The sequence below is a fragment of the Phocoena sinus genome, chromosome 16, assembly GCF_008692025.1.
Source record: "Phocoena sinus isolate mPhoSin1 chromosome 16, mPhoSin1.pri, whole genome shotgun sequence".
NCBI lineage: Eukaryota > Metazoa > Chordata > Mammalia > Artiodactyla > Phocoenidae > Phocoena > Phocoena sinus.
In genome coordinates this window covers 2,460,950-2,487,181 of record NC_045778.1, presented here as the reverse complement: position 1 = coordinate 2,487,181, position 26,232 = coordinate 2,460,950, and the positions used below count along the sequence as shown (strand labels likewise).

The 26,232-nt window shown below is 48.9% G+C and overlaps 1 protein-coding gene across 3 annotated transcripts in view; it reads right to left on the bottom strand.

The window, feature by feature from the left end:
- Positions 1-26,232, bottom strand: part of GALNT2 (polypeptide N-acetylgalactosaminyltransferase 2) — a 174,482-nt gene that overhangs the window by 54,668 nt on the left and 93,582 nt on the right. For 2 of the 3 annotated variants that reach the window (XM_032607354.1, XM_032607356.1), the window contains exons 2-3: positions 25,115-25,208; positions 3,756-3,909 (exon numbers count right to left, since the gene is read on the bottom strand). In XM_032607354.1, the coding sequence (XP_032463245.1) occupies positions 3,756-3,909; positions 25,115-25,208 (248 nt within the window). Of the gene's footprint in view, positions 1-3,755; positions 3,910-25,114; positions 25,211-26,232 lie in introns of all 3 variants that reach the window. The other variant, XM_032607355.1, reaches the window with a different exon arrangement.

Sequence of the window (26,232 nt, the reverse complement as noted above, 5' to 3'; positions counted from 1 at the left end):
CTCAACTGTATTTTCAAGACTAGGGCGGGCTACCGTCTGTCTAATTTCTAAGAGACTCTAAGAATTCCTGTATGTCATATCAAGTATTTCACACACAGAAGGCTTTTCTATGCTTCCTCCTTCACGTAAATATTTTTTCTTGGCACATTCTTTGTTATATACTTAAAAAAAGGTAAATAAAGCATAACCCCAAAGTATGGGGTTTTTGTTTGTTTGTTTGCAAGGCTCTGAACCTGATTCCTTGGATCTACCCCAGAAGACAGTGAAGAAGGGGTAGATTGTAACCGTGTCACTTTCCAGTCCTGGGAGAACCCGACACAGAAGACTCATCTTGGGGGTTCATCTGATCTCCCTTACTGCTTAGAAATCTCCCTTTCATCCGCCTTTGTTCTTTTATGACTCTTCATATTATTAGTGATTTACAGGGCACTCACCATATACTGGCCACTGCGCTAGGCAATTCACTCAACAAATACTGAGTTTACCAAGTGCCAGGAGGTGGCCGAATAACAAGCCCGGGTGTAGCCCACTGCTCTAATGAGTACATTCAAATGATCGTGTAAATAGGCAAGACACATGCTGTGTAGGCGGTGATAAGGGTCATGGAGAAGAATCAGGTAGGGAGATGCTGGGGCCGGGGCCTCACTCCTAGGGCAGGAGATCAAGGGAGGGTCTGGAACGAAATCTCAGGGGAGGAGGAGACAGCCCTTGGGAACATTTCTTTAACCCTCACAGTAGCCAGACCAGACGTCATCATGTTACAGCATCTCATGAAAGACAAAGGCCGCAAGATCGGGAACTGGAGAGTCCCGATTGCGACCAAGGTCTGTATGACTCCAAATCCCTTGTTCTTAATTAACCTCCACCTGCACTGCTGTCAGATTTATCACAAGTGAAGACTGAACTCTACTGGGCAAGCATGTCCATCGGTCTATAGAAAGAGAGATACTGCAGAGCCAAAAACTATTGTATTTATATAGGAAGGTCACACACTTTAACAGCCCTCTGTTAGATATGGAAGGAGACGGGATGGATGCAGAGCAGTAACTTGATCTCCTGAACCTGACAGTCAATAATATTGGTTGTTCTAAAGCTGATACTTTGAAGACAGACATGGCCTCAGTTCCAGGCATCAAATTGACTTTGGGGAGATTTTAATTTAGCCCAAACCCAAAAAACGTGGAAGGCATCCCAGCTGCTACTTTCACACATGCAAATGAACGTGACACAGTAGCTGGAACTAAAATTAAAGCCACGTAAAACACAGCCCACTGCGAGATGAACATTCAAACATCTGTTTGGACAAACTCGTATTTCAAAAACTGAAAAAAAAAAAAATATATATATATATATAGTTTTGAGGACACTTAAGGGACTTGCAGTGGAGACAGAACCCCGGCCCACACGTTGATGAGCCATCAGAAAGGACACCCTTTTCTCTCAGCTCTGAAGGAAGGTCACAGCAGGAAAGCAGCTCTTAAACCAGTGAGGTGAAACCCACACCATCTCATGGAGATGTAATTCAAGGCGGTCAATTCCAGTTGCCAGGTACGATTTTTGTTTGTTTGTTTGTTTGTGCGGTACGCAGGCCTCTCACTGTTGTGGCCTCTCCCGTTGCGGTGCACAGGCTCCGGACGCGCAGGCTCAGTGGCCATGGCTCACGGGCCCAGCCACTTTGCGGCATGTGGGATCTTCCTGGACCGGGGCACGAACCCCTTGACCGCTGCATCAGCAGGTGGACTCTCAACCACTGCGCCACCAGGGAAGCCCCAGGCACGATTTCTGAGCTAGAGTCTGCTAGAACCTGAACCCGCTCCTGAGTTTAGGCCAAGCCCCTCTGAAAAGCCGCGCTGGCCCTTTGTGGCCTTCAGCCATTGCTCGTCACCACCAGGCAAGTTATGGACATTGCTGTCTGTGCAGCAAGGACAACCTTCGTGTCCCACCCATGAGCTGCGTGGAGCGGCTGGCACAGGCTGGCTGCGGTGGGCCCAAGAGCCTGGGGATGAGGGTGGCGGGTACGCGTGCGTCTGGGACCCTCCCGTGACGTGCAGGCAGCTTCAGGACTCTCCCGGAGCCCGCGCGGTCCCTGGACCCCCGCTCAGCAACCCCTATTCCACATGGGTGTCTACCAGTTACCCGGGCTGACTTGAAGCAGCAGCCTGGCACAGGGGCCGAGCAAAGCTGCCTTAAATATAAATGAATGGGTTACAGGGAATATTAAGCAAAGACAATCTTCTGGGCTGGATTCAGAAAAATGATGAGATTCTTAGTATCCTGTGCAACATATATGTTTATATATCAATCATATGTTTCACATATTATATCACACACACACACACACACACACACACACACACACACATCCTGAGTCACACACCTGTGAGCTGTTCTGGGTACACAGAGCTGACTACAACCCCCCAAAAGCTTGGTAAGGGCAGGGAGAGAGCACCTGTGTGGTTAGGTGGTGCTTACACGGTTACAAAGTTCCCCTGAAAGCACAAGAGAAAAATCCTCTTTCAAGGTGTGCTATTTAACTTAGAAAACAAAGCCAAGCATCAACACGTGTTCACGGGGAGCTTGGTCGCTCTTGTCTCTCTTCAGCTCACCTGCCCCTCATTCCCGGGAAGTCACACCCAGAGAAATGGGACCCGGCTGGCCCTCTGGGGGACCAGGGCTGCCTGTCACAGCCAGGTCGCTGGCCTCCTACCCAGATGCCTCCAGCTCAGGACTCACCTGGACTCCCGTCACCCGGGTGCCCTGAACGCGCTGGACTGGAGCGGACTGTCCAAGGGCAGTGCTGCCCCCTCACCTCCTGCCACCCCGTCACCTCCCCATCCGCCAGAGCAGGGGAGGCTTCTCTGGCTGGAATCCTGGGACCCAAGTGCAGCGTCTGAGTTGCAGTGGACGTGGGATCCGCGTACCTTTACGTGATGGATGAAGGGCTCTACAAGTAGCCAGGTGAGCAGGAAGGCCTAGCGACCCAGGGCAACAGCTGCCCTCCAAATGTGGCTCCTTATTTTTTAATACAACAAGACTAACCATCTAAGGACCCCACTGTGGACAGCCTCCCAATCAAAGATCGTTACCAGCAAGGTTCAGAGTGGCAGCGAGGGTCATGCTATCACTTTCCTAGTCAGTGGTGACAAATGCACATTTGAGCGTCTGGAGGCCCGAGAACCCCCGGGTCCCCGAGGAATCTAGGGAAGGACGTAGAGCAGAGCCTCCCACCAGCCCCAGCACTCGAAGTGGGGAGATGGCCCCAGGCCCCCGCCTCCGAGTTCTGCTTGGTTTAACATCGACCCTGCGGGGCTGTTTCTTTCCCCTTTCTGGTCTCTAGAACATTCCCAACGAAAGCGTCCCAGTAAGCAAGACGTTAGCACTTCCTCCCATTGAGCTTGTGAACGATGCAAAACTATTTTGTGAATGGATTTTAAAAACAACGAGTGACCAGTACAGAGGAGGGCAGTCACACCACTTTCCCTCGGTGACCCTCGTGCTCTGACCAGCGGCCTGCGGCCTCTGGACGTGCCGGGCGCGTCGCGAGGACTGGAACCTGGCCCCAAGCAGCCCTTTCACATCCTGCGGGTGAAGATCCTTTACCGTGTGCCTCGGAATCTTCCTAGTTTTCCGGCCCCGTAAAGACACGGCACACGCTGTTTTGCAGAGCAACAGAAAAAAGGAGCATCCCGGGGGAAGCTACTCACTGTGAGGTAGGAAGTGGCCAGGGTGGCGCCTGGCCGCGGGCTGACACTTACTGGTCATGCCTGGTGTCGGGGACGGCTCTGTCCATCTGCAGCTTATCGCTCTCCACTTGGTTGAACTTGTTGCGGGCATAGGGGTCCTGCCCGGAGCGGACCATCGTCCCGCCAACGTAAGCCTCCTGGTTAAAGTCCCGCCATCGCACTTTCCCTGCAAGGAGCAGAGCACAGGGTGTGGGACGCGGGCACGAGGGAGCAGAGCGCTCGGCCCCAAGGCCACGCGTCAGTGCGACTTCAAGGAACAGCGCCAGGGCTGCCGCTGCTGGCAGTTCTAACCAGCAAACCACCTGAGAGCAGGCAGCATCATGCCTGTAAACTGGCAACAGTTTGCAGCGTGAAAGTTAAAACCAAGACTTCGAGTATTTGTCCCTGAACAGAATTCTACGCCAGTCAAAGTATCCCTGAGAATGGCACCATTGACACTCCGTACAAAAGGAGATACGCTCTGCTTGTCCCACCTTTCGAGGGATTACAGTAATGCCAAAAAGCACCTCAGACACGGTGACAAAGATCCTGAACAAGTGAAAGTAAGGCACCCCATCGTGTGACAGCAGGCGGCACAAAATAAGTGTTTACACAAAAATAACACCCCCAAAGAACAGGACACCTAAACAACCCCGGAGAGACCTCCTCAGAGATACTTCCTGCAGCCACTGCCACATCGACCCCGTGACGTGGTACGTGAAGTCTTTTCTGGCACACTCACACTCTGGCACACTGACGTCCTGGGACACACACGCCCTGGCAGCCTCACATCTTAGCACATTCACACCCTAGCACACTCACGCCCTGGCACACACCCCCTACACGGTCACATCCTTGTACGCTCATGTCCTGGGACACACATGCCCTGGAATGCTCACACCCTGGCACGCTCACCCTGATCACACTCATGTTCTCAGCAGGAGGGGACGGACACCGAGGTAGTCTGGCCTGGCCACACATACGTTACCTTGACTCCACTGCCTGGATTAGCCGTTGCGGCTCCAGGACCCAGCACAGGGTTCTCCAAGAACACGCACTGGCCGGGAAGTTTGTGCCAGGGTTGCGTAAGGGCAGTGCTGGTGTAGCCTGGGATCTGGAGGGAAGGGCACTGCTGGGTGGGGTGAGCCTGGACAAGCCTGGGCGTGAGAAGGCAGAGAGACGAGCAAATGCACCGATACTCAGAGGAAGAACAGTAGGAGGAAAGAGTGACTCGAAATCAAAAAGAGCTGGGACTTAACTGTCCACCTGCCCCACCCCGGGTTGAAATCTGTTTATCACTTGCTACCTCTATGACCTTGGACAAGTTATTCATTCTTTGAAACTAAGTTTCCTAAAAATAAATAAATACATAAAATGAAAAAAGATTTTTCATGAGGATTTAATATGCCAATTCAGTAGATGTGCAAACTCAAACCAAATTAAAATATAAAAAAAAAGAAAGGGAAAGAAAAACAGTAACAACAACCCCTGTCCCCTTGAAGTGGTAACGCTCTAGTGGCCACAGTGCCGTGAGGAAACAGAGAAACAGGAGGCCAAGGGGCGGGCAGCTGGGGGCTGCTGTTCTGCAAGGGCTGGTCTGACTGAGAGATGCCCTCACGAGGGAGGGTGGCCCTGTAGCCCCGGGGAAGAGCACGGGAGCCGCGGCACCAAGGCACCGGGGTGGGGCAGGGCCCCTTCTGCAGCGCGTCAAATGCTGGGCGTTTGGTTAAGATCAACAGTGAGTTATGACACTAGCATGTGTACCTACAGGCGTGCTTGCCCAACAAAGGCCCCTCTGCACACCATCAAAAGAATGCCATGTTCCTTTCTCTATTTCAGAGATGAGGAAACTGAGATCCAAGTCACCTGCGATTTGTTCCAGGTCGTAAGGAAACTTTCTATCTCGAAGCCCATCCGCGTTCTTGTTACAACTGTCCTGCGAGGTCAAAACCCCCATCTCATCACAGCTGGTTGCCATGGAAATGATGCTCAGGGTCACAGAGGTCCAGCCTCTCAAATAGGAAAGCAATTCCAAAACCCACGAGCTCCCAGGCTACGGGGTGATCCCGTGCCCCTGATAAATGTCTGGCTACAGGAGCTGGCCCGCATGCCACGTTCTCTTCCATCTAAGATGAAATGTTTCCAGCACACGTTTTCCATGCTGACAGCCCTAGAGATACCTATGGATCATCCACTCTCCCCACCTCTCTGCCTTCACCCTGTGCTCAGCACACCAAACCCTTCTCACTGCATGACCTCACCCCTCACAGGCTACGTGAAGCAGGAGCCTTGGCCAAAATCTACCCCGGCTGCGCCGACCACAGAATCCAAATGAGCTGGCTCCCACTGATTTGTTTAATGGCCTGAAAACTCTTGACTGCCACAAAGAACTTGGAACTACGTCGCCCCATCCAAGGCCAGAGGAAGGACCATCACCCAAGAGATGCTCGTCTCTAGTTCTGCTTCTTGCGTGGAGAACTGGGGTCAGCAGGAAGAGGGCTGGTCGTCGGGCGTCTGTGTGGGGGGGTGGGGGGTAAGGCCTCTGCTGAGCTCCTGGCCCTTCAATCTCTTTGTGCCATCAGACCCCCGACCCCTTTCTGCAATAAGGCCGCACGGGGTTTCATGGATGCCTCATGTCAATCCGCTCCGGGGCTGGGGTTTTCCCTGCCTCGGCCCCAAGCCATTGCTGTGTACTAAGTGTCGACTACATGCTAGGTATCTCATTGGCTCCCGCGGGTACAACAGCGAACACAGAGCTGATGCCCACCTGTGGAGGTCACGCTCTGGGAGACTGCGGGGGGGGGGGGGGGCTGCAATAGACAAGAAGATAATGACCATGGTAACAACTGCACCACTGAAGCCTGAGCTAAGTGCTCAGATGGTGAGGACTGTAGTTCTACGGAAGCACCTAACAGAGGAGCCCGGTCTGGACGGAAAAGGGGGTGCCGGGAGGGGAGAGCCTCCTGGGGAAGGAGCATCTGAGCTGAGAGCTCAGCAGCCAGCAATGCAGCGGAGAAGAAGCCCTCTGTGACTTCACAGAAACACATCTTTCTTCAACCTCCGAAGAGGGTGTGACGCACCCCCCCAGCAGAGGCACCCCACAGTGACCCCTGCCCTCTGACATGACATCCTCTATAGCACTCCTGGGGGCCCTGCCTGACCCGGTGACAGTTAATTTCCCAAGGCACACACCATTTTACTGGAGACAGATTATAAATGACTTTATAGCTTAGTGATATGTTAGAGCGCAGCAGGGACTTTCAAAAATGTTCGACTATGACATACATCTCACATCGTGGCCCGGACGTCATGCTGTAAACGCACACACAGCTGAAACGAAGGTTTTCCCCTTGCTACATGTGAACATAATAATATTCTATTGTTTTATGTGGGTGTGACTCATAAAACTGGCTCCACACACTAATAATGGGTCAGACCCACCGGGCTGAAGAAGCATTATAGATCTCAGTTATTTCTGTATTACACAGAATTGCTAGGGCTGGAGCAGAGTCAGGAAAAAGCAGCGAGAGCAGGGTTCTCAGAGGGAATATATGCCGGGGTCCAACCCCAGGCAGGAAGGGAAGCAGCAAGTCAGAGGCTGGAGAGAAACCATCAAAACTGTAGATACCGCGTCTGAATATATTGACTTTTTTAAAAACGGCACTTATAAAACATCTTGTATTTTTATCACCTCTTTAAAATCTTAGAGAGAGCATTAGAATAAGAGTTTCCAAAAAATACACGAAAATCTAGTGAAAATGGACTTGGCTAAGCAGAAGCAGTGGATGGAAAATACCCCCCAGATATGAAACTTCTCATGAGAAGACAGAAGCCAGCTTCATCACCGAGATGACAGGAAAAGAGAACAGGTGCTGAAACAACAGGAGGGGAGGAAGGGACCTTTACCCTGAGAAGGGCTGTGGAAACCGCTCGCTTATTACACTAGGCTCTGAAGGTCTTTGCGAGGAGATTCATTTCCAGAAGACAGGCCTTCCTAGACGTGGTCTGTGAAGCTGAAAGAGGGGCTGTGTGACCCTGAGTGTTGACACCTCTGGTTCTGTACGAAGGTGAGGCTTCCTGATGGTTCCGTCAGGCTGACACCCCCCTCCCCACTGACAGCCCTAAGGCAGCCTCCCAGCCCCTTCCACAGACACCCGTGGCCGCCCAAGTCCCCCCCCCGCCAACCACCCTTCGAGGCCAAGATCGTCCCCTGATGGCCCTGTGGTTCCATTTCTCCCAGGGTCAGGAAGGGGCTCCTGACGGGCAAGGACCAGCCTCCTGCTTTGCCTGCGGCCCGGGCTTATCGTGGGGAAGCGCATCTCTCGGAAGAAGTCCCGGCTCCCACACGTGGTCTCCCGCTGCTGATACCCACACCTGAGGACTGTTCTCGAACGCACTGGACGTGGGCCTTAGACCTCCTTCCACTGGTTTACAGGCTTTTTCTAAATGGCGCCCTCTCAAGCCGGCCTTCCGTCCCCTCGGCCAGGAGCCACCGCAGAACCCGGGCCCCAGGGACAGGACCTCTGGCTCTGTGAACATTAATGACAGAGATCTGATCACCATTCTGGCCAGCCTCACCCCTCGGCCCTCCACGGGGCGAGGCCCGTGAGCTCTTACTAAACCCTCCCTGACCCACCATCCACGCAAAGCCCAGGCGAAACTGCGACACTAGAAGGCAGGGCTGTTTGGTTTTTGTTTTTTTGTTTTTGGGGTTTTTTTTTTTGCAGTACGCGGGCCTCTCACTGCTGTGGCCTCTTCCGTTGCAGAGCACAGGCTCCGGACGCGCAGGCTCAGCGGCCATGGCTCACGGGCACAGCCGCTCCGCGGCATGTGGGATCTTCCCGGACCGGGGCACGAACCCGTGTCCCCTGCATCGGCAGGTGGACTCTCAACCACTGCGCCACCAGGGAAGCCCAGGGCTGTTTGGTTTTAACGCACTTATTCCGCTCTGCCAGCTGCCAGCAGCCTCCCAGGGCGGCCACCTCCTCCAGGAAGCCTCCCTGGCATCCCCCGCTGCAGCCCCTCCCCAGGGCCTTCCTCACACGCTGCTCCATCCTGACAACGGCTTTCTCACACACCTATTGTCGCAGGGCCTCACAGGGTTTACCACTCCTCCATCTAGTAACTAACTCAAAATCCTGCCAAGGCTCACCTCTAACTGCTGTTTGCCCTGCTCTGCCGGCACCTCACCCGCTCAGCGGTCCCCAGGAACCACGTGCCCTGTCTGTTTACGGTCTGGACTCGGAGACGCATTCATTTAAAGCATCTGAGGTCTCTTCAGCCGCTCAGCCTTCAATATTCTCCTAACAGAATCGCTGTAGGCTTTCCAGTCTGGACATCAAGGTCTAGATGGAGAGGCCGGAGATCAGCTCGGTTTCCTCTGCCTCTTGCCGGGGGAGGGGGCGGGGGTGGGGCGAGCAGGACGACGACTCAGCCTGTCACCCCACCCCCTGCCCCCCCCCCCCCCCCCCGCTGGCCCCAAGCACCTTCCTCGCACGGTCACCTGCTCGGGGACCAACCACCCCCAGTTCTCTGCTTCTCCGGAGCCGACAGGGCTGGAACCTGCCACACAGCACACGTTTAATGACTGTTTAAAACCACACCCTGCAAAGCCCACGTCCGACCTCGGCATCCCATACAGCCTCCGATAGTTCTGTGGACGCACCCAGAGACCCAGGGCCCAGCGGTCACTCTGGCCTCCTCTTCTGCTCATCTGGTCTCTGATGGGAGCTCCTCACCCAGTGGCCCCGAGCCGTCCAGGTGGGCAGCAGGAAAGGGCACGGTGCAGCCGCTCCGGCCCTCCAGCCAAGACACACAACATCCAGAGGCAGGGAGAAGCTGGGGCCCGGGGTAGCTGCCTCTGGGAGAAAAGCACCAGTACCAGGAGAAAGGTGGGGGCTGGGAAGACGGCTTCCTGCCACTCCTGCCGCGGTCCCCTCCGCAGGACACACACCTGTCCACTGGCCGCCCCGCCCTCACCACCCGCAGCTCCCTGGCCCAGCAATTCTTCTTTTCTTCCTTTCCCATCTCCGACTTACTTGGCCACTAACATTCTTCCTCTGTCACCCCTGATGTCCCTCACAAGCCTTTGCACTTACTTTCTGGAACCCAGAGTCTCTTCTCTCTCCCCTTATCCACCCACCAGGCCTTGAGTTACATCTGTCTTTCCAGAATCTTTTTCTTCCTAGTGGAATTTTGGGATTTCCCCTTCTGCCCATCTTAACCAGACTGCAGAACAGCACAGCATCCCTGGAGCAGAGGCCAGCCGGGAATCACAACCACGCATGGTCCATGGAGCCTGCACAGGGCGCAGAGGTCGGGGGGCCCCAGCTCTGTGCCCTGTGGGTTCAGGGCAAGGCTGGCTCACGCAGGGTCCTAGGTGCCACTCAGGACATCACTGCCATGGGAAAGCTCATTCTAGGCTCCTAATACCCAATCCTCCAATTACCTCTTAGAAAAGACGCTTTCATGTTCAAGAAACTGCTTGTCTTTGGACGACTTGTTCAATTAACTTTAAAATAAGTTTAAACATTTCCAAACACCATCATCTCTTTCTTAAAATTTTCATTTTTACTAAACCTCGTATTTAAAGAAACAATGATGTAAATCTATGAAAATGAACGTTCAGAGGATTAACCCCACAGAACGTACGGCAACACCAAGACACACGTGGTCTTCAGATTAGAGACCGCTCTGGTGTGACACTCCTTTGGGGGACCAGGACCCCCTGCTGATACCACCCGCCGAGGGCAGCCTTGTTGTCCACACCCACAGGTGCACGAGGGGCAGGGAGGGCCCCCAATGTTGGGGTCCCTCCAGCCAGGGGACGGGGCAGCACGGCCAGGCTGCAGACCTTCACCCAAGTCCTCCCCGGGAAGGACGGCTTGAACAAACTGAAAGCTAGCCTGTGTGAAACAGCGAACCTCTTCCGGGAAAGGGGCTGAGGAGGGAAAGAGAATGAATTCTAAATCACAGGACAAAGCTCTCTGATTTAGTGTAGCCTCTCAGTTGATCTCAGATTGAATGTAATTTTACTATGCTTAAAAGGAAAAAAATTCCTCGTATTCTTCCTCTAGAAGGTCATAATGCTACACCAAAACAGAGAAGACCAGGGTGAGGCGGGGATTACAGACAAATATACCCATTTCAGTAACAAAGACATGTAAATAATACTTTATTATTTGTCACTGGATAGCTCGTGTGACAGGCTTGTTCACCTGTGAGAAACTGTCTCCTGAAATAAGGGATCCTACACAACTCATTTTTAAGGATGAAAAAAAAGAAAATTCAAAGGAGTGATTAAAAGCTAGCTAGAAGAAAATATAAGAAAAAAATCAGACGCTATAGGGTAAATACTCAACTTATTTAAAATTCTTTGTGCTTTCAAAATAACTAAAACCCACCATGAAAGAGCCTGATTTGCATTATGAGATCTACACCTGCCTTGAAATGACAGAATCTTCCTACACACACTTCTTTTCCAAATTTTAAACAGAAACTCCTCTCTCTGCCTCTACGTGTGACAGTGTCTAAATACAATAAATTTAGTTTCTTGTACGTGGTTTTTCATCCCAAATATTAATAAAAATATCAAAGTGAACCTACTACGCAGAATTGGGGCTGATACTTGAAAGGCAGGAGGACAGAAAGAGGGCGTCGCTAACCAGCGCCCACAGGACAGGCGCTGCATACAGACCGAACGGAGTACACCAACACCTTGCAAAGTACATGTGGCCACTACTGTTTCCATGGTACTAACTGGGCAAGTGAGACTTGGACGTTAAACTAAAATGATAGAACCATGGGACTTCCCTTGTGGTCCAGTGGTTAAGACTCCGCACTCCCAACGCAGGGGACCTGGGTTCGATCCCTGGTCAGGGAACTAGAGCCCACATGCCGCAGCTGAGAGCCTCGACTGAAAACATCCCTCACATGGCAACGAAGATCCCGTGTGCCACAACTAAGACCCGGTGCAGCCAAATAAATATTATTTCTTTTGTTAAAAAAAGATGGAACCACAAGTCAAACCCAGGTCTCTCTCTTCCCAAAGCCGTGTTCCTCCCACTGCGGATGACAACTCACTCTGAAGTGGGTGGGGCTGCAACCAAGCACCAAAGAGCCTCACAATGCAGGTCCCATTCCTCCCCCGGGGCACCCGCCCCTCCCCACCCCCGGCCCGGCCCAGTGCAGTCTGGATGGAGGGCGTGGGGCCTCTCTTGAATGCTGGAGGCAGAAGGCCCCAGGGATGCACGTGTGAAAATCTCCCCACTAAACCCCTAACATGAAGCCAGCTGGAGTTGCCGGCCTTGGTTCCCTTCTACAGCAATGCTGCTTCCCTGCAACTTCCACTCTCCAGAGTCTCAAATAAAAGGAAAACAATGAGCCTGTCTTCTGTGGCACCTTCTCAAATATTTGGGCATCACGATCCCACTTCGCCCTTGTCGGCCCGCCGTAAAAACATCCATTTTATTTTAAGTGCTCTCACTGGATGCTGTTTCCAGCCTCCTGCCCATCTGAGTCACCATCATCTGGACCGACTCGAACTTACGAGCATCTCTGAACACCCTGCGCCCAGAACAGAACGAAATATTGGAGGGGTGGGTGACAGTACGGAGGGCACTGGATGCTACCGGAATTGTTTTGGGTGCTATATTTCTACTAACCCAGCTCAAAATCATGCTCTTTTAAGAGCTCCACCCGTTTTCCGGCTACCGACCTAAGTAAGTCCTCGGTTTTGCTTTCTTACTCATTGGAACGGGGGAAGGACAACAGAATACTTGTTTTTTTGGATTTTTAAAAATTAATTAATTAATTAATGGCTGCGTTGGGTCTTCGTTGCTGCGCGGGCTTTCTCTAGTTGAGGCGAGCGGGGGCTACTCTTTGTTATGGTGCGTGGGCTTCCCATTGTGGTGGCTTCTCGTTGCGGAGCACGGGCTCTAGGCACGTGGGCTTCAGTAGTTGCAGCACATGGGCTCAGGAGTTGTGGCTCGCGGGCTTTAGAGCGCAGGCTCAGTAATTGTGGCGCACGGGCTTAGTTGCTCCGCGGCATGTGGGATCTTTCCGGACCAGGGTTCGAACCCGTGTCCCCTGCATCAGCGGGCGGATTCTTAACCACTGCGCCACCAGGGAAGTCCCGGAAGATTTGTTTTTAATGTTGACTATGGTGCAAGGGATTGGCGCCCTTTGGAAGACAACTTGGCAATTAATATAAAAAAATACTTAAACACATGCGTTGCCATTGACCCTGCAATTTCACTTTTAGGAATTTGTTTCAAGGAAATAATTAGGGACACACAAAGATTTATAAGGCTTACATATAAAGATACTGGCTGGAAACCCTGCATATGTCCTATACTATAGGAAAAGTCCCATAAGCTTATAGTAATGGATACATTGCTGTCATTCAAAATGTAGGAGAGGGCTTCCCTGGTGGCGCAGTGGTTGAGAGTCCGCCTGCCGATGCAGGGGACATGGGTTCGAGCCCTGGTCTGGGAAAATCCCACGTGCCGCGGAGCAACTGGGCCCGTGAGCCACAATTACTGAGCCTGCGCGTCTGGAGCCTGTGCTCCGCAACAAGAGAGGCCGCGATAGTGAGAGGCCCGCGTACCACGATGAAGAGTGGCTCCCGCCTGCCACAACTAGAGAAAGCCCTCACACAGAAGCGAAGACCCAACACAGCCATAAATAAATAAATAAACAAAAATTTTTTTAAAATGTAGGAGATATTTAAGGACATGAAAAGGTGTTAACGCCATATTACCCTAAGAAGAAACAGGTAAAGAACAGTGTGGTATCTTAGCTGTAAGAATCTCGATGTAAGCAGCTGGTAGGGGCTGCCTGCAGCCCTTGCCAAACTGCCTCAGGAGGAAAGTGGAGGGGGCCCTCCACGAGACTTGGGGAGAACCCCGAGGTGATACTGCGGGAGAGAGGGGCATGTGTGGGTAGACTTCCCAGTTATGCCCAAGGTCTTTGGCAATGTTACCCGTCTAGTAGACGACTTGGATATTTTTTTCTAAGAATTCATGAGAAAACGGAACTTTGAAGGTGGGACAACATGGACGAGCGGATAGAGGGGCCCAAAGGCCCAGGAGCTGACTCAGAGATGGTGTCTAGGACTCGGGGCCTCCGGTGCTGGGCCCGGTGCACGGAGAGGCTGCAGAGACAGCTCACCTCAGACACGGGGGTGAGTGCACCCAGATGCACACTCGGGATGACGCCGGAGGAACTGCAGTGGGAGAAGAAGAGTGGTTATTTAGAGGTGATCGAATTATGTGTGAATACTGCTTGCTTTTTTTGTTGTTGTTGTTAATTTATTTTTTTGGCTGCGTTGGGTCTTCGTGGCTGCGTGTGGGCTTTCTCTAGTTGTGGCGAGGGGGGACTACTCTTCATCGCGGTGCACGCACTTCTCATTGGGGTAGCTTCTTGTTGCGGAGCGTGGGCTCTAGGTGCGTGGGCTTTGGTAGTTGTGGCATGCAGGCTCAGCAGTTGTGGCTCGCGGGCTGTAGGCACACAGGCTTCAGGAGTTGTGGCTCGCGGGCTCTAGAGCACAGGCTCAGTAGTTGTGGCGCATGGGCTTAGTTGCTCCGCAGCATGTGGGATCTTCCCGGACCAGGGCTCGAACCCGTGTCCCCAGCATTGGCAGGTGGATTCTTAACCACTGTGCCACCAAGGAAGTCCACTGCTTGCTTTTGCGATGTTTCTCTCGGGATACTCAGAGGTACTTCTTTTCCTGGCAAGGACACTGGGCAGACCCCGGGGCCTCAGGCCCGGGTCGCAGGAGCTGTGTGGTGTTAGCTGCCCTGCCGCCCCCAGGCGTCGCACGTGCTACCCAGGAGGATGCGCTCACAGTGTCCAGGTGCAGGGGCGAAATGGAAGAGTGTTCAACCTTGAGAAGGAAGGAGACACTGACACACGCTACCTACCACACGGAGGAACCCTGAGGACGCTGCACCAATGGAAAGAAGCCAGTCACAGGAGAACAAATACCGTGTGACTCTCCTGTACGCAAGGTGCCTGGAGGAGAGCGGGGAAGTAGATGGTGGGCCGGGGGCTGGGTAGGGGAACGGGGAGTCAGTGTTTAATGGCGACAGAGTCTCAGTTTGGGAAGATGAGAAAGTTCTGGAGAGGGATGACGGTGATGGTTGCCAGACAAGGTGAACGCTCTTGATGCCACTGAACTGTGCACTTGAAAATGGTTAAAATGGTAAATTTTATGTTATATATATTTTACCATAATTTTTAAAAAGCACAATGCTGCAACCCACAAAACCTCTCAGAATGTAACAGGGAAGCGCTAAATGGGACTCCACATTATCTGTTTCTTTGACTTTAACCTCTGCTTTTTGTTGCTTTTGTTATTATAATCATACACAATGGCCTGCCTCAGGGAACCCTGTCCACCAGTGGATGGCTGCAAGGAAAAAGAAACTAACACATCCCCTCTCGGAGGCTGGCCATTCCAGGAGACTTCTGCAAGACTGATGGTCCTTTTACTTTACTTCCTCATCCCCTCCCCCCCTTCTCTGTTCTCTACCTCAGTACCTTGTCTCTGATTCACTGGGAGCAGAGGAAGCTTGCACTTGGTGACAAGAAGGGTGAGAGGTCAGGGGAGCACCCCCCCCCCCACACACAACCCTGCAGCGTTAGTATTGGAAGACCTGTTTGTGAAAATGTACAGTGGAAATTCTGGCCAATTGTATTCAAGGTCTTCTAACTCATCTGAAACATCACTGGTTCAAGTCAAGTTTATCATACGGGCTGAATACACACACAGGTGGCTCACCTCACCTCTCTTCCAACAGCTGGGAAGCAGAAGAGTTAAGTGTGGTGAGCATCAGAGGCAACTCCCAGCCGGGACTGAAGACCTGTTCCACACTTCGCCATTCCCATTTCATTCATCTTTACATGAACGTGAGCAATTTCTGGTTTTTTGTTTTTGTTTTTTTGCGGTACACGGGCCTTTCACTGCTGTGGCCTCTCCCGCTGCGGAGCACAGGCTCGGGACGCGCAGGCTCAGCGGCCATGGCTCACGGGCGCAGCCGCTCCGTGGCATGTGGGATCCTCCCGGACCGGGGCACGAACTCGTGTCCCCTGCATCGGCAGGCAGACTCTCAACCACTGCGCCACCAGGGAAGCCCGCAATTTCTGTTATGAGACATCAACTGTCATGGGTGATGAAGCAGCAGCGGGTGGGAGAGGGGCGGGGTGAAGACCCAGCCAAGGACGGACAGGACCTCCGGGAGACCCGAAACCTAATCACGACTCTCCTTCCTCAACGCTCTCCCTACCTGCTCTCTCAGGCTCACCCCCTCACACGAGGTTCCCAATGAACATGACGAGAATGACCCTGAGGCTTCATAAAGGCCAGAAGAAAATCTGCTCTCAAAGGCCACGCACGTCTTCTAAGGATGGGAGCTCCCTGGCTCCCTCCACCCACAGCCGTCCTGAAAGCCAGACCTCGGCCCTTCAACCCCTGGCTGGCCTGTTCCTTCACTGGTCTTCTGCGTCACCACTACCCTGCCAACTGGTCTCACCAGTCAGATCAGAGATGCTGTGGAGACAAGAGGAGAGGATACAGGAGGGAGACTTACGAGGAGAAACTGATTTTCAGACCCAAGAGTGTTCTTCTGCACCCAGGGAAAAAAAGATAAAACTCATCTCCATCAGACAGATTTTCAAAAATAAAAAACTGACAAATAAATACTCTATTTGAAACAACACTTTAAAAATCAGCATTGAAAAAAAAATTCAATGGTTCAAGCTAGAAAACATGATGCTGAATTAGAAACAATAATCACGGAATCTAAGGGCAAACATCCTCCACCCTGGACCTGCAACGTGGAGCAAATGCTTTTCGCTCATAGGGTGAGCGGTTAAAAAAGGTTGGAGGCCATTGCCTGGGGGCGTTACTACGCTCTTATATCAGGCTCTCCATCTGCCAGTGGATTTCCTGCCCACGCTGGACTGAGTGCTACCTCCTCCCATCCATCCATCTACACATACCAGATACCCAACACCTAGAACACAGGAAGCCGCTGAGTTCCTGAACAGCCGACTCACAGAGCGGAAAGTGCTGTGACCATGGTTCCTTGCAGACCACAGAATTCTGGCTGTGCCCTGGATTCTTGGGGAAAATGTATTTCTTAACCACAACAAAATAGTTTCTAAAGGAAAAAAAACCATGTGTATGATGGCTGAGTAAGAAAAAAGGTTTCAACAAAAAAAGAAGATAAAGTCCTTCAAAAGCAAAATAAAAGGACATGGTGCATTCATCAAAGGTTATTAGTAATAACTTAAAAAAGAGGAAAACCAGGGGCTTCCCTGGTGGTGCAGTGGTTGAGAGTCCACCTGCTGATGCAGGGGACACGGGTTCATGCCCCGGTCTGGGAAGATCCCACATGCCGCGTAGCAGCTGGGCCCGTGAGCCATGGCCGCTGAGCCTGCGCGTCCGGAGCCTGTGCTCTGCAACGGAAGAGGCCACAGCAGTGAGAGGCCCGCATACCGCAAAAAAAAAAAAAAAAGAGGAACACTAGTACATTCCTATGCCTTTGAAGATAGGGAAATCAACTGTATAACAGTTAAGGACATGAAAACCCGGGTCAATGCCACATTGATTTTAACTACGGGGTCTGACTCTAAGTGGTCACGTCTAGGACATGCCCTGAACATGACTTCTCCCCCACTCCCCACATATGCCTTAAAATTCAAGAAAACACTTGGCTTTGCTAATAGGAGACAACCCACAGGAAATCTCTCATTAATCCACACAGCAGAAGTACATCCTATTATTATAATAAAGAAACACTTAAGAGCTAACTCTTCCATTCAGATACGCTCTCCACTGCACGGGTAATGCCCATCACATAGGAAGGGACTGTGGCTCGGAGCTTCGGAGTCGGGGCGGAAGGAGGAGGCAGACCTAATGGAGACATCTAACGCACACACATGCCCCCAAGTCTAGTGCAGCTGGGACATGTGGAGGGTGTAACACAGGAGGGTCTGGACTCCCTGGGCTGACGCCGTCCCTCCCCAAAAAGAAACGCTAACAATCAAATTCTCTGTCACCATCAAAGCAAAATTTCATGAACTAACTTCCTGGTTCCAATCCTGCATGTAAAGAGTCTGGACATCATCACTCCATTCCAACAAATAAAAAGCTGAACAGGCTGAAAAGTCAAGTCCTCGTAGATCCCTCGGAGAAGTGAGCTGACAGGGCAAACCGCTGCTCCCAGAACTGGGGAGACCAGCAGGTGAATACAGAGGGTCAAAATTTCCGGGGCAGCAAGTTCTGCAGGAGGTAGAGCCGGGGAGGGACCCGAGCAGCAGAATGAACCACCGGAGGCTCACTGTGGGCGAGCCTGACGGGTAAGAACTCCGGCAGGGGAGGCCCAGGGACCCCACAGTTCCGTGACTTTCACCCCTTCGGGCATCCAGTGGCGGGGGGGAAGGAGCCGTTCTGAAATAGCGGAAGCACTCCGTTGTTAACAAAGCCAGCCCTCGAGAGAGCTAATCAACCCGGAGGAAGGGGAATGCCCAGCTCCGGGGGACTCTGACCATCCTGTCCCACCTGAGCGGCAGGACAGCTGAGAAGCGGTTGTGAAGCTGACACCTGGGGCGCAGGTTCACTAGGAGACCGACACCTGCCACATAAGGACAGCATGCCTCCCCTCCCCGACACCTTATCAGCACATCACCAAAGGCCTGGTTACTAGGACATCGTATCTGGGTTCCTAAGAAAAAAATTCCAAGGCACACTAAAAGGCAAAAAGCATAGTGTGAAGAGACAAGCCAACACCAAAACCAGACTCAGATATGGCAGGATGTTGGAATTATCAGACCAGGAATTTAAAGCAACTATGCTTACTACGTTAAGAGCTCCAATGAAAAAAGTAGACAATATGGAAGGACAAACGAATACTGTAAGCAAAGAGATGAAAATTCTAAGGAAGGATTATAAAAAAATGCTAGAGGTTAAACACACTAACAGAAATGAAGAATGAGTTTGAGGGGCTCATTGGGAGACCGGCCATGGCTGATGTGAGAACCTCATGGCTTGAGGCTATGACAATAGAAACTTCCCAAATAAAAAGCAAAGGTGAAAGAAAAAAGATTGAAAAAAAAAAACAAAAAACAAGCCCAAAACAAAACAAAACAGAATACTTAAGAACTGTGGGACAACTACAAAAGGTGAAACATGTGTAATGGGAATACCAGGAGAAGAGAGAAAGGAATAGAAATATTTGCAGTGATAATAACTGAGAATTTCCTCAAGTTAATGTCAGACACGAAACCACAGATCCAGGAGGCTCAGAGAACACCATTCAGGATAAATACGAAAAAAACTACACCCAGGCACAGCATATTCAAACTGTAGAAAATTAATGATAAAGAAAAAAAAAATCTTGAAAGAAGACAGAGGGGAAAAATACCGCTTTAGAGAAACAAAGGTATGAATTACATCCAACTCCTCATAAACAATGCAAGCAACAAGAGAATGCAATGAAATAACTCAAGGGTTGAGAGAAAAATTCATCAACTTAGAATTCTGGACCCTGTGAAATTAATCTCTAAGAGTGAAGGAGAAATAAGGACTTTCTAAAAACTGAGGGAATCTGTTGCCAGTAGATCTGCCTTGCAAGGAACGTTAAAAGAGGCTCTTCAGAGATGAAACTGATTTAGGTCAGAAATGCAGCTCTCCATAAAGAAAGGAAGAGAATCAGAGAAGGAATAAGTGAAAGTAAAATTACATTTGTAACTTTTCTTATTTTTTTAAATAAATTTACTTTATTTATTTATCTTTGGCTGCGTCGGGTCTTTGTTGCTGCGTGCAGGCTTTCTCTAGTTGTGGCGAGTGGGGGCTACTCTTCATTGCGGTGCACGGGCTTCTCATTGTGGTGGCTTCTCTTGTTGCAGAGCACAAGCTCTAGGTACGCAGGCTTCAGTAGTTGTGGCACACAGCCTTAGTTGCTCCACGGCACGTGGGATCTTCCCGGACCAGGGCTCGAACCCGTGTTCCCTGCATTAGCAGGCGGATTCTTAACCACTGTGCCACCAGGGAAGTCCCATTTTTCTTATTCTTAATTGATCTAACAGATAACAGTTGGCTCAAAATAATAATAGCAACTGTGTATTTGATTCTGTATGCTTATACATGTTTATATATATGAATGGCGTATGAAATGAATGACAGCAATGATACAAAGAATGGGAGGGAGAGATTCATAATATTTTGCTGTAATACACTTGTGCTAACTGTGAAGCAGGACAGTGTTGTCTGAAGTTAGACTTGGATTAGCTGTAAAAAAAAAAAAAAAAAAGGTAAAAAAGGGAGAAAATGGAATCATATAAAATGCTCAATTAAAACTACCAAAGGCAGGGACTTCCGTGGTGGCGCAGTGGTTAAGAATCCGCCTGCCAATGCAGGGGACACGGGTTTGATCCCTGGTCCGGGAAGATCCCACATGCCGCAGGACAACTAAGCCCGTGCACCACAACTACGGAGCCTGCGCTCTAGAGCCCATGAGCCACAACTACTGAAGCCCACGAGCCTGTGCTCCTCAACAAGAGAAGCCACCGCGACAAGAAGCCCAGGCACCACAATGAAGAGTAGCTCCCACTCGCCACAACTAGAGGAAGCCCACGCGCAGCAACGAAGACCCAATGCAGCCATAAATAAGTAAATAAAATTTATTTAAAAAAAAAAATTTAGGGCTTCCCTGGTGGCGCAGTGGTTGGGAGCCCGCCTGCCGATGTAGGGGACAGGGGTTCATGCCCTGGTCCGGGAAGATCCCACATGTCGCAGAGCGGCTGGGCCCGTGAGCCATGGTCGCTGAGCCTACGCGTCCGGAGCCTGTGCTCCACAACGGGAGAGGCCACAGCAGTGAGAGGCCCATGTACTGCAAAAAAAAAAAAAAAAAAAAAAAAAAACTATAAAAGGCAGAAAAAGAGTGGAAGAAAAAAGAACATAGAACAAGGGCAAGGAATAGAAAAGAATAACAAATATGGTAGACATTAATACAACTACATTAATAATCACTTTACATTGTCAATGGTCTAAATATACCAATTAAAAGAGATTGTCAGAATGGATCAAAAAACAAGACCCAACTAACTACATGCTGTCTACAAGAAATCCACTTTAAATATAAAGACACACATAGATGAAAAGTAAAGGGGATGGCAAAGAGATACCATTCTAATACTAATCAAAAGATGGCAGAAGGAGCTATATTAGCTTCAGACAGAACAAACTTCAGAACAAGGAAAGTGACCAGGAATAAAGGAGGGCAATACGTAATGATAAAGAGGTCAATTTGCCAAGATGACATAACCATCTTTAATGTGGATGTGCCTAAGAAGAGCATTAAAACACATGAGATAAAAACTTAGGAACCTGCAAGGAAGGACAGATGAAGCCACTATCAGAGCCGGAGACCTCTCTCAGGAAGGGACACATCCAGCGGGCAGAGAATCAGTAAGGACACAGGTGAACGCAACAACACCATCATCCAACTGGTGATATATACCTGACATCTACAGACGACCTCATCCAACAGCAGAATACATTCTGCCAAGCTCACATGGAACAGTCACCAAGACAGACCACATCCTGGGCCATAAAACACACCTGAACGCATTTAAAAGAACACAAATCATCTAATATCTGCTTTAGGACCACATTGGAACTAAAAATCAATATTGGAAAAACCTCAAATTACTTAGACATTCAACAACATACTTATAAAGAATGCACAGGTTAAGAACAAATCTGAAAGAAATTAAAAATATTTTGAACCAAGTAAGAATGAAAATACAACTTATCAAGATTTGTGTAATGTAGTGAAATCAGTGCTTGGCAGGAAACTGACCGCACTGAATACAATATGGAGAAGAAGAAAGACTTGAAATCAATCATCTAAGCTTCTACCTCAGAAAACTAGAAAAAGAGCAGAATAAACCCTAAGTAAACAAAAGAAAATAAATAATAAAAATTAAAAATCTAAGAAATAGGAAAAAACCCTGAAAACCGGTTCTTTGAAAAGATTAATAAAATCAATAAGCCTCTAGCCAAGCTAACTATGAAAAAAAGATAGAAGACACAAGTTAGAATATCAGAAATGAAAGAGGTGGACATCAATACAGATCCCATGGACATTAAAAGGAGAATAAAGGAATACTATGAACACCTCTACGCCTGCAAATTTGATAACCTAGATGAATGGACCAATTTCTTGAAAGACAGAATCTCCATAACTAGGACAGGAAAAAATAGATAATTTCAACAGGGCTATATTTATTTTAAAAATTGAATCAACAACTATTAACCTCCACAAACGAACAGCACCGGGCCCAGCTGAGTTCCTTGGTGAATTCTACCAAACACTTAAGGAAGAGATTATACTAATTCTCTACAATCTCTTCCAGAAGATAGAAGCAGAGGGAACACTTCCTACCTTATCCTATTAGGCCAGCATTACCCTAATAACAAAACCAGACAAAAAAAGAAACTATAAACCAACACCTCTTGTGAATATAGATGTCAAAATCCTCAACAAAATATTGGCAAATTGAATCCAACAATGAAAAAGGACTGTACACCATGACCAAGGAGGATTTATCCCAGGTATGCAAGTCTGGTTCAATATGAAAATTAATTAATGTAATCTACCACATTAAGAAGTTAAAGAAGGAAAGTCACATGATCATATTAATAGATGCAGAAAAAGCATCTGACAAAATTCAACACTCATTCATGAATAAAAACTCTCAGCAAACTAGGAATAGAGGGGAAACATCCTCAACTTGATAAAGAGCATCTAAAAATACCCCTTCAGCTAACACCATATTTAATGGTGAGAAACTAAAAGCTTTCCTGCTAAGATCAGGAACAAGGCAAGGATGTCCTCCCTCATCTCTCCTTTTCAACATCATACTAGAAGTCCTAGCTAATGCAGTAAGACAAGAAAAGGGAACGAAAGGTATAATATAGATTGCGAAGGAAGAGACAAAACTGTCTTTGTTTGCAGGTGACATGACTGTCTAGGTAGAAAATCTGAAAGAATCAACAAACAAAAAAATTCCTGGAACCGATAAGTAATTATAGCAATGCTTGTTATAATTGGAGGGTACAAGTTATACAAAAGTCAATTGCTTTCCTATATATGAAGAATGAACAAGTGGAATTTAAAATTAAAAGCACAATACCATTTACATTAGCATCCCCCAAATCAAAATACTTTGGTACAAGTCTAACAAAATAGGCACAAAATGTATATGACCAAAACCATAAAACTCTGATGAAACAATTTAAAGAGAACTAAATAAATGGAGAGATATTCCATGTTCATGGATAGGAAGACTCAATATTGTCAAGGTCAGTTCTTACTAACTTGATCTGTAGATTCAACACAATCCGAATCAAAATCTCAGCAAGCTATATTCTATGGGTATCAACAAACTAATTCCAAAGTTTACATGAAACGGCAAAACGAACAGCCAAACAAAAAAAAACCCAGAAAAGCCAACACAATACTGAAGGGAATGAACAGGTTGGAGGACTGACATTACTCAACAACTTCAAGACCAAATATAAATCTAAAGTAATCAAGACAACATAGTACTGGGGAAAGAACAGACAAATAAGTCTATGGAAGAGAAAACAGAGCCCAGAAACAGACCCACATAAATACAGTCAACTGACTTTTGGCAAAGGAGCAACGGCAACACAATGAAACAACCATGGCCTTTTCAACAATAATACTGGAACAACTGGATATCCACATGCAAGAAAAAAAAAAAAATCTAGATACAGACCTTACAACCAAATGGATCACAGACATAAATATGAAACACAAAATGATAAAACTCCTAGAAGACAACATAGGAAAAAAATCTAGGTAGCCTTGGGTATAGCGATGACTTTTTAGATACATCGAAAGTATAACCTACGAAAGAACTCATAAAGCTAAACTTCATTAAATTAAAACTTTCTGCTCTGGGAAGGACACTGTCAAGAGAATAAGAAGACAGGCCACAGACTGAGGGAAAATATTTGCTATCACACATCTGATAAAGGACTATTATCCAAAATACTCAAAGAACTCTTAAAAGTCAACAATAAGAAAAGGAGCGACCTGATTAAAATGTGGGCAGAAGACCTGAACGGACACTTCCACAAAGTTTTACAGATTAGGGAATTGCAAATTAAAACATCAATAAGCTACCACTTCCAAACTATCAGAAGGGCCACAATAAAAAAACAAACAAACCGTGACAACACCAATTGCTGGTGAGGGTGTGCAGCAAAACGAACTCTAATTCGTTGCTGGTGGGAGCGCACAATGGTGCAGCCACTTTGGAAGGTAGTTTGGCGATTTCTTATAAACATAAATGCATTCCTACCGTATGATCCAGCAGTGGCGCTCCTTGAATTTACCCAAATGAACTGAGAACTTATGTCCACACAAGAAAACTGCACACAGATGTTTGCAGCAGCTTTAATCATAACTGCCAAAACTTGGAAGCAACCAAGATGTCCTCTGGAGGTGAATGGATAAATAAATTGTGATATATCCAGACGACAGAATACAATTCAGCGGTAAAAACAAAAGTGCTACCAAGCCGTGAAAAGACATAGATTAACGCTCAATGCATGTTACTAAGTGCAAGAAGCCAGTCTGAAAAGGCTACGTCTGATCTGATTCCAACTATGTGACATTTTGGAAAAGGCAAACACCAGGGAGACAGTAAAAGGAGTGGTGGTTGCCAGGGACTGGGGGGAGAAGGGATAGTAGGCAGAGCACAAAGGATTTTTAGGTCAGTGAAACTACTCTGTAGGATACCGTAGTGGTGAATTCATGTCACTGAATATACAACACCATGAGTGAGTCCTAATGTAAACTATGGACACGGAGCGATAATGATGCATCAGTGTTGGTTCACTGATGATAACAAATGTCCCATCTCGTGGGGGATGTTGATAGTGGCGGAGTCTGTGCGCGGGGGGCGGGGGTCTATGGAAACCTCTGTACTTTCTGCTCAATTTTGCTGCAAACCTAAAACTGCTCTAAAAAAAAAAAGTCTGTGAAAAAAACAAAAATCTGTGAACCGATACATCCCATCCTGTACTTTTTATTCTGCTGATATTTTTTCTTCCAAGAAATTTTTGTCACCTCCCAGTAAACTCATTTCACCACCCACTAAGGGCCTGAAGAAGACAGCAAAACATTGCTCTAGGGCAGTGTCTCCAGCTGCCCTAGGAAGTGCATTCCCTACCCCGCAGGCGATACACTCCAGATGCCACATTCAGCTCATTCACTGTTAGTGGGCAAGACAGGTCCCCACCACCCACCAGCAGCCCAAGGCTGGCCTGGCCCTGGGAGCTGCTGCAGTACCTGGAGGGAGGGTCTCCATGCTCTGCGCTTTCTCATCCCCGTTGCTGTGATGAAGGTCTTTCTTTTTAATTGGGTCAAGGTCATTCCAGTCCTCCTGGGGGAGCAAAGACACCAGATGAGTCGACAGGTTCCTGGAGCCCACCTTCATTCATCAGGTCAACAAACAATGAGTCCTCCCATCCGGAGGACTGCACCCCAGACCTGCTCGGTGGTGGAGACCCAAGGACAGAAGTGAGTCTGTCCAAGTTCTTGGCGCGAACTTTCCAAGGAAGGACCTGTGTTTCTCTCTCCATTGTCTACGTGTATCACTTATCTATGGAAAGAAATACTCTGGAAACTCCCTGGGCTTTGAGGATCTGGGAGGGTGGGGAAGGGAGATAGGGAAACTGGATTAAATAAGAGAATTCAATAGTGGTTAAATCAAAGCCATTAAAATAAGGGTAGCTCTCCAGAGGTCTTCTATGGCTTAAGGGCACCTTAGGATCAGAGTCTCCCTCAGGGCCATTGAGCCCCGCTCAGAGGTTGTTAAATGATTCCTTTCATCCCACTGAATAACAGTGGAGGAAGGGCAAAGGAGGGCGGAGCTTTTCCTCCGCTCCTCTAGAAGGGCTGCCAGTGGAAAAGCTGCAAACTAAGGGCTTAATGTAAAACCAGAAGAAGAGAGACGCCCTGGTAGAATTTATTCAACTCATCTACACGAACAGTTTAATCTATCGACATGAATCAAACAGCCCCACGACCACAGAGCTAAATACATTGTTCAACCACTCGGGGTCTGATTTCTGTGAACACGCTAAGAAATACCCCACGGCCAGTAATTTTCCCACACAGACTTTGGTGGGCCAAGCCCTGTCAACTGGCCATTCCCCCAGCAGATGCTATTAGGATGTTGGCGGCCTTAGGTCCCCTCCCTCAGGGGAGACCCAACCAGTTCTGCTCAGGTCTGTTCCACTAACATTCCTCCAACCAGCATGGGCTGCGTGACCGCTGGGGGCATTTTGGCTCCTAAGATGCGAAGCGAGATCTGCAGGAAGCGTTCGTTCTCAGGGGCTAGGCCAAATCAGACATCTTTTTCCTAAAGGCAACTTGCTCTGCCAGTAATCTGCATTTTTACTCAA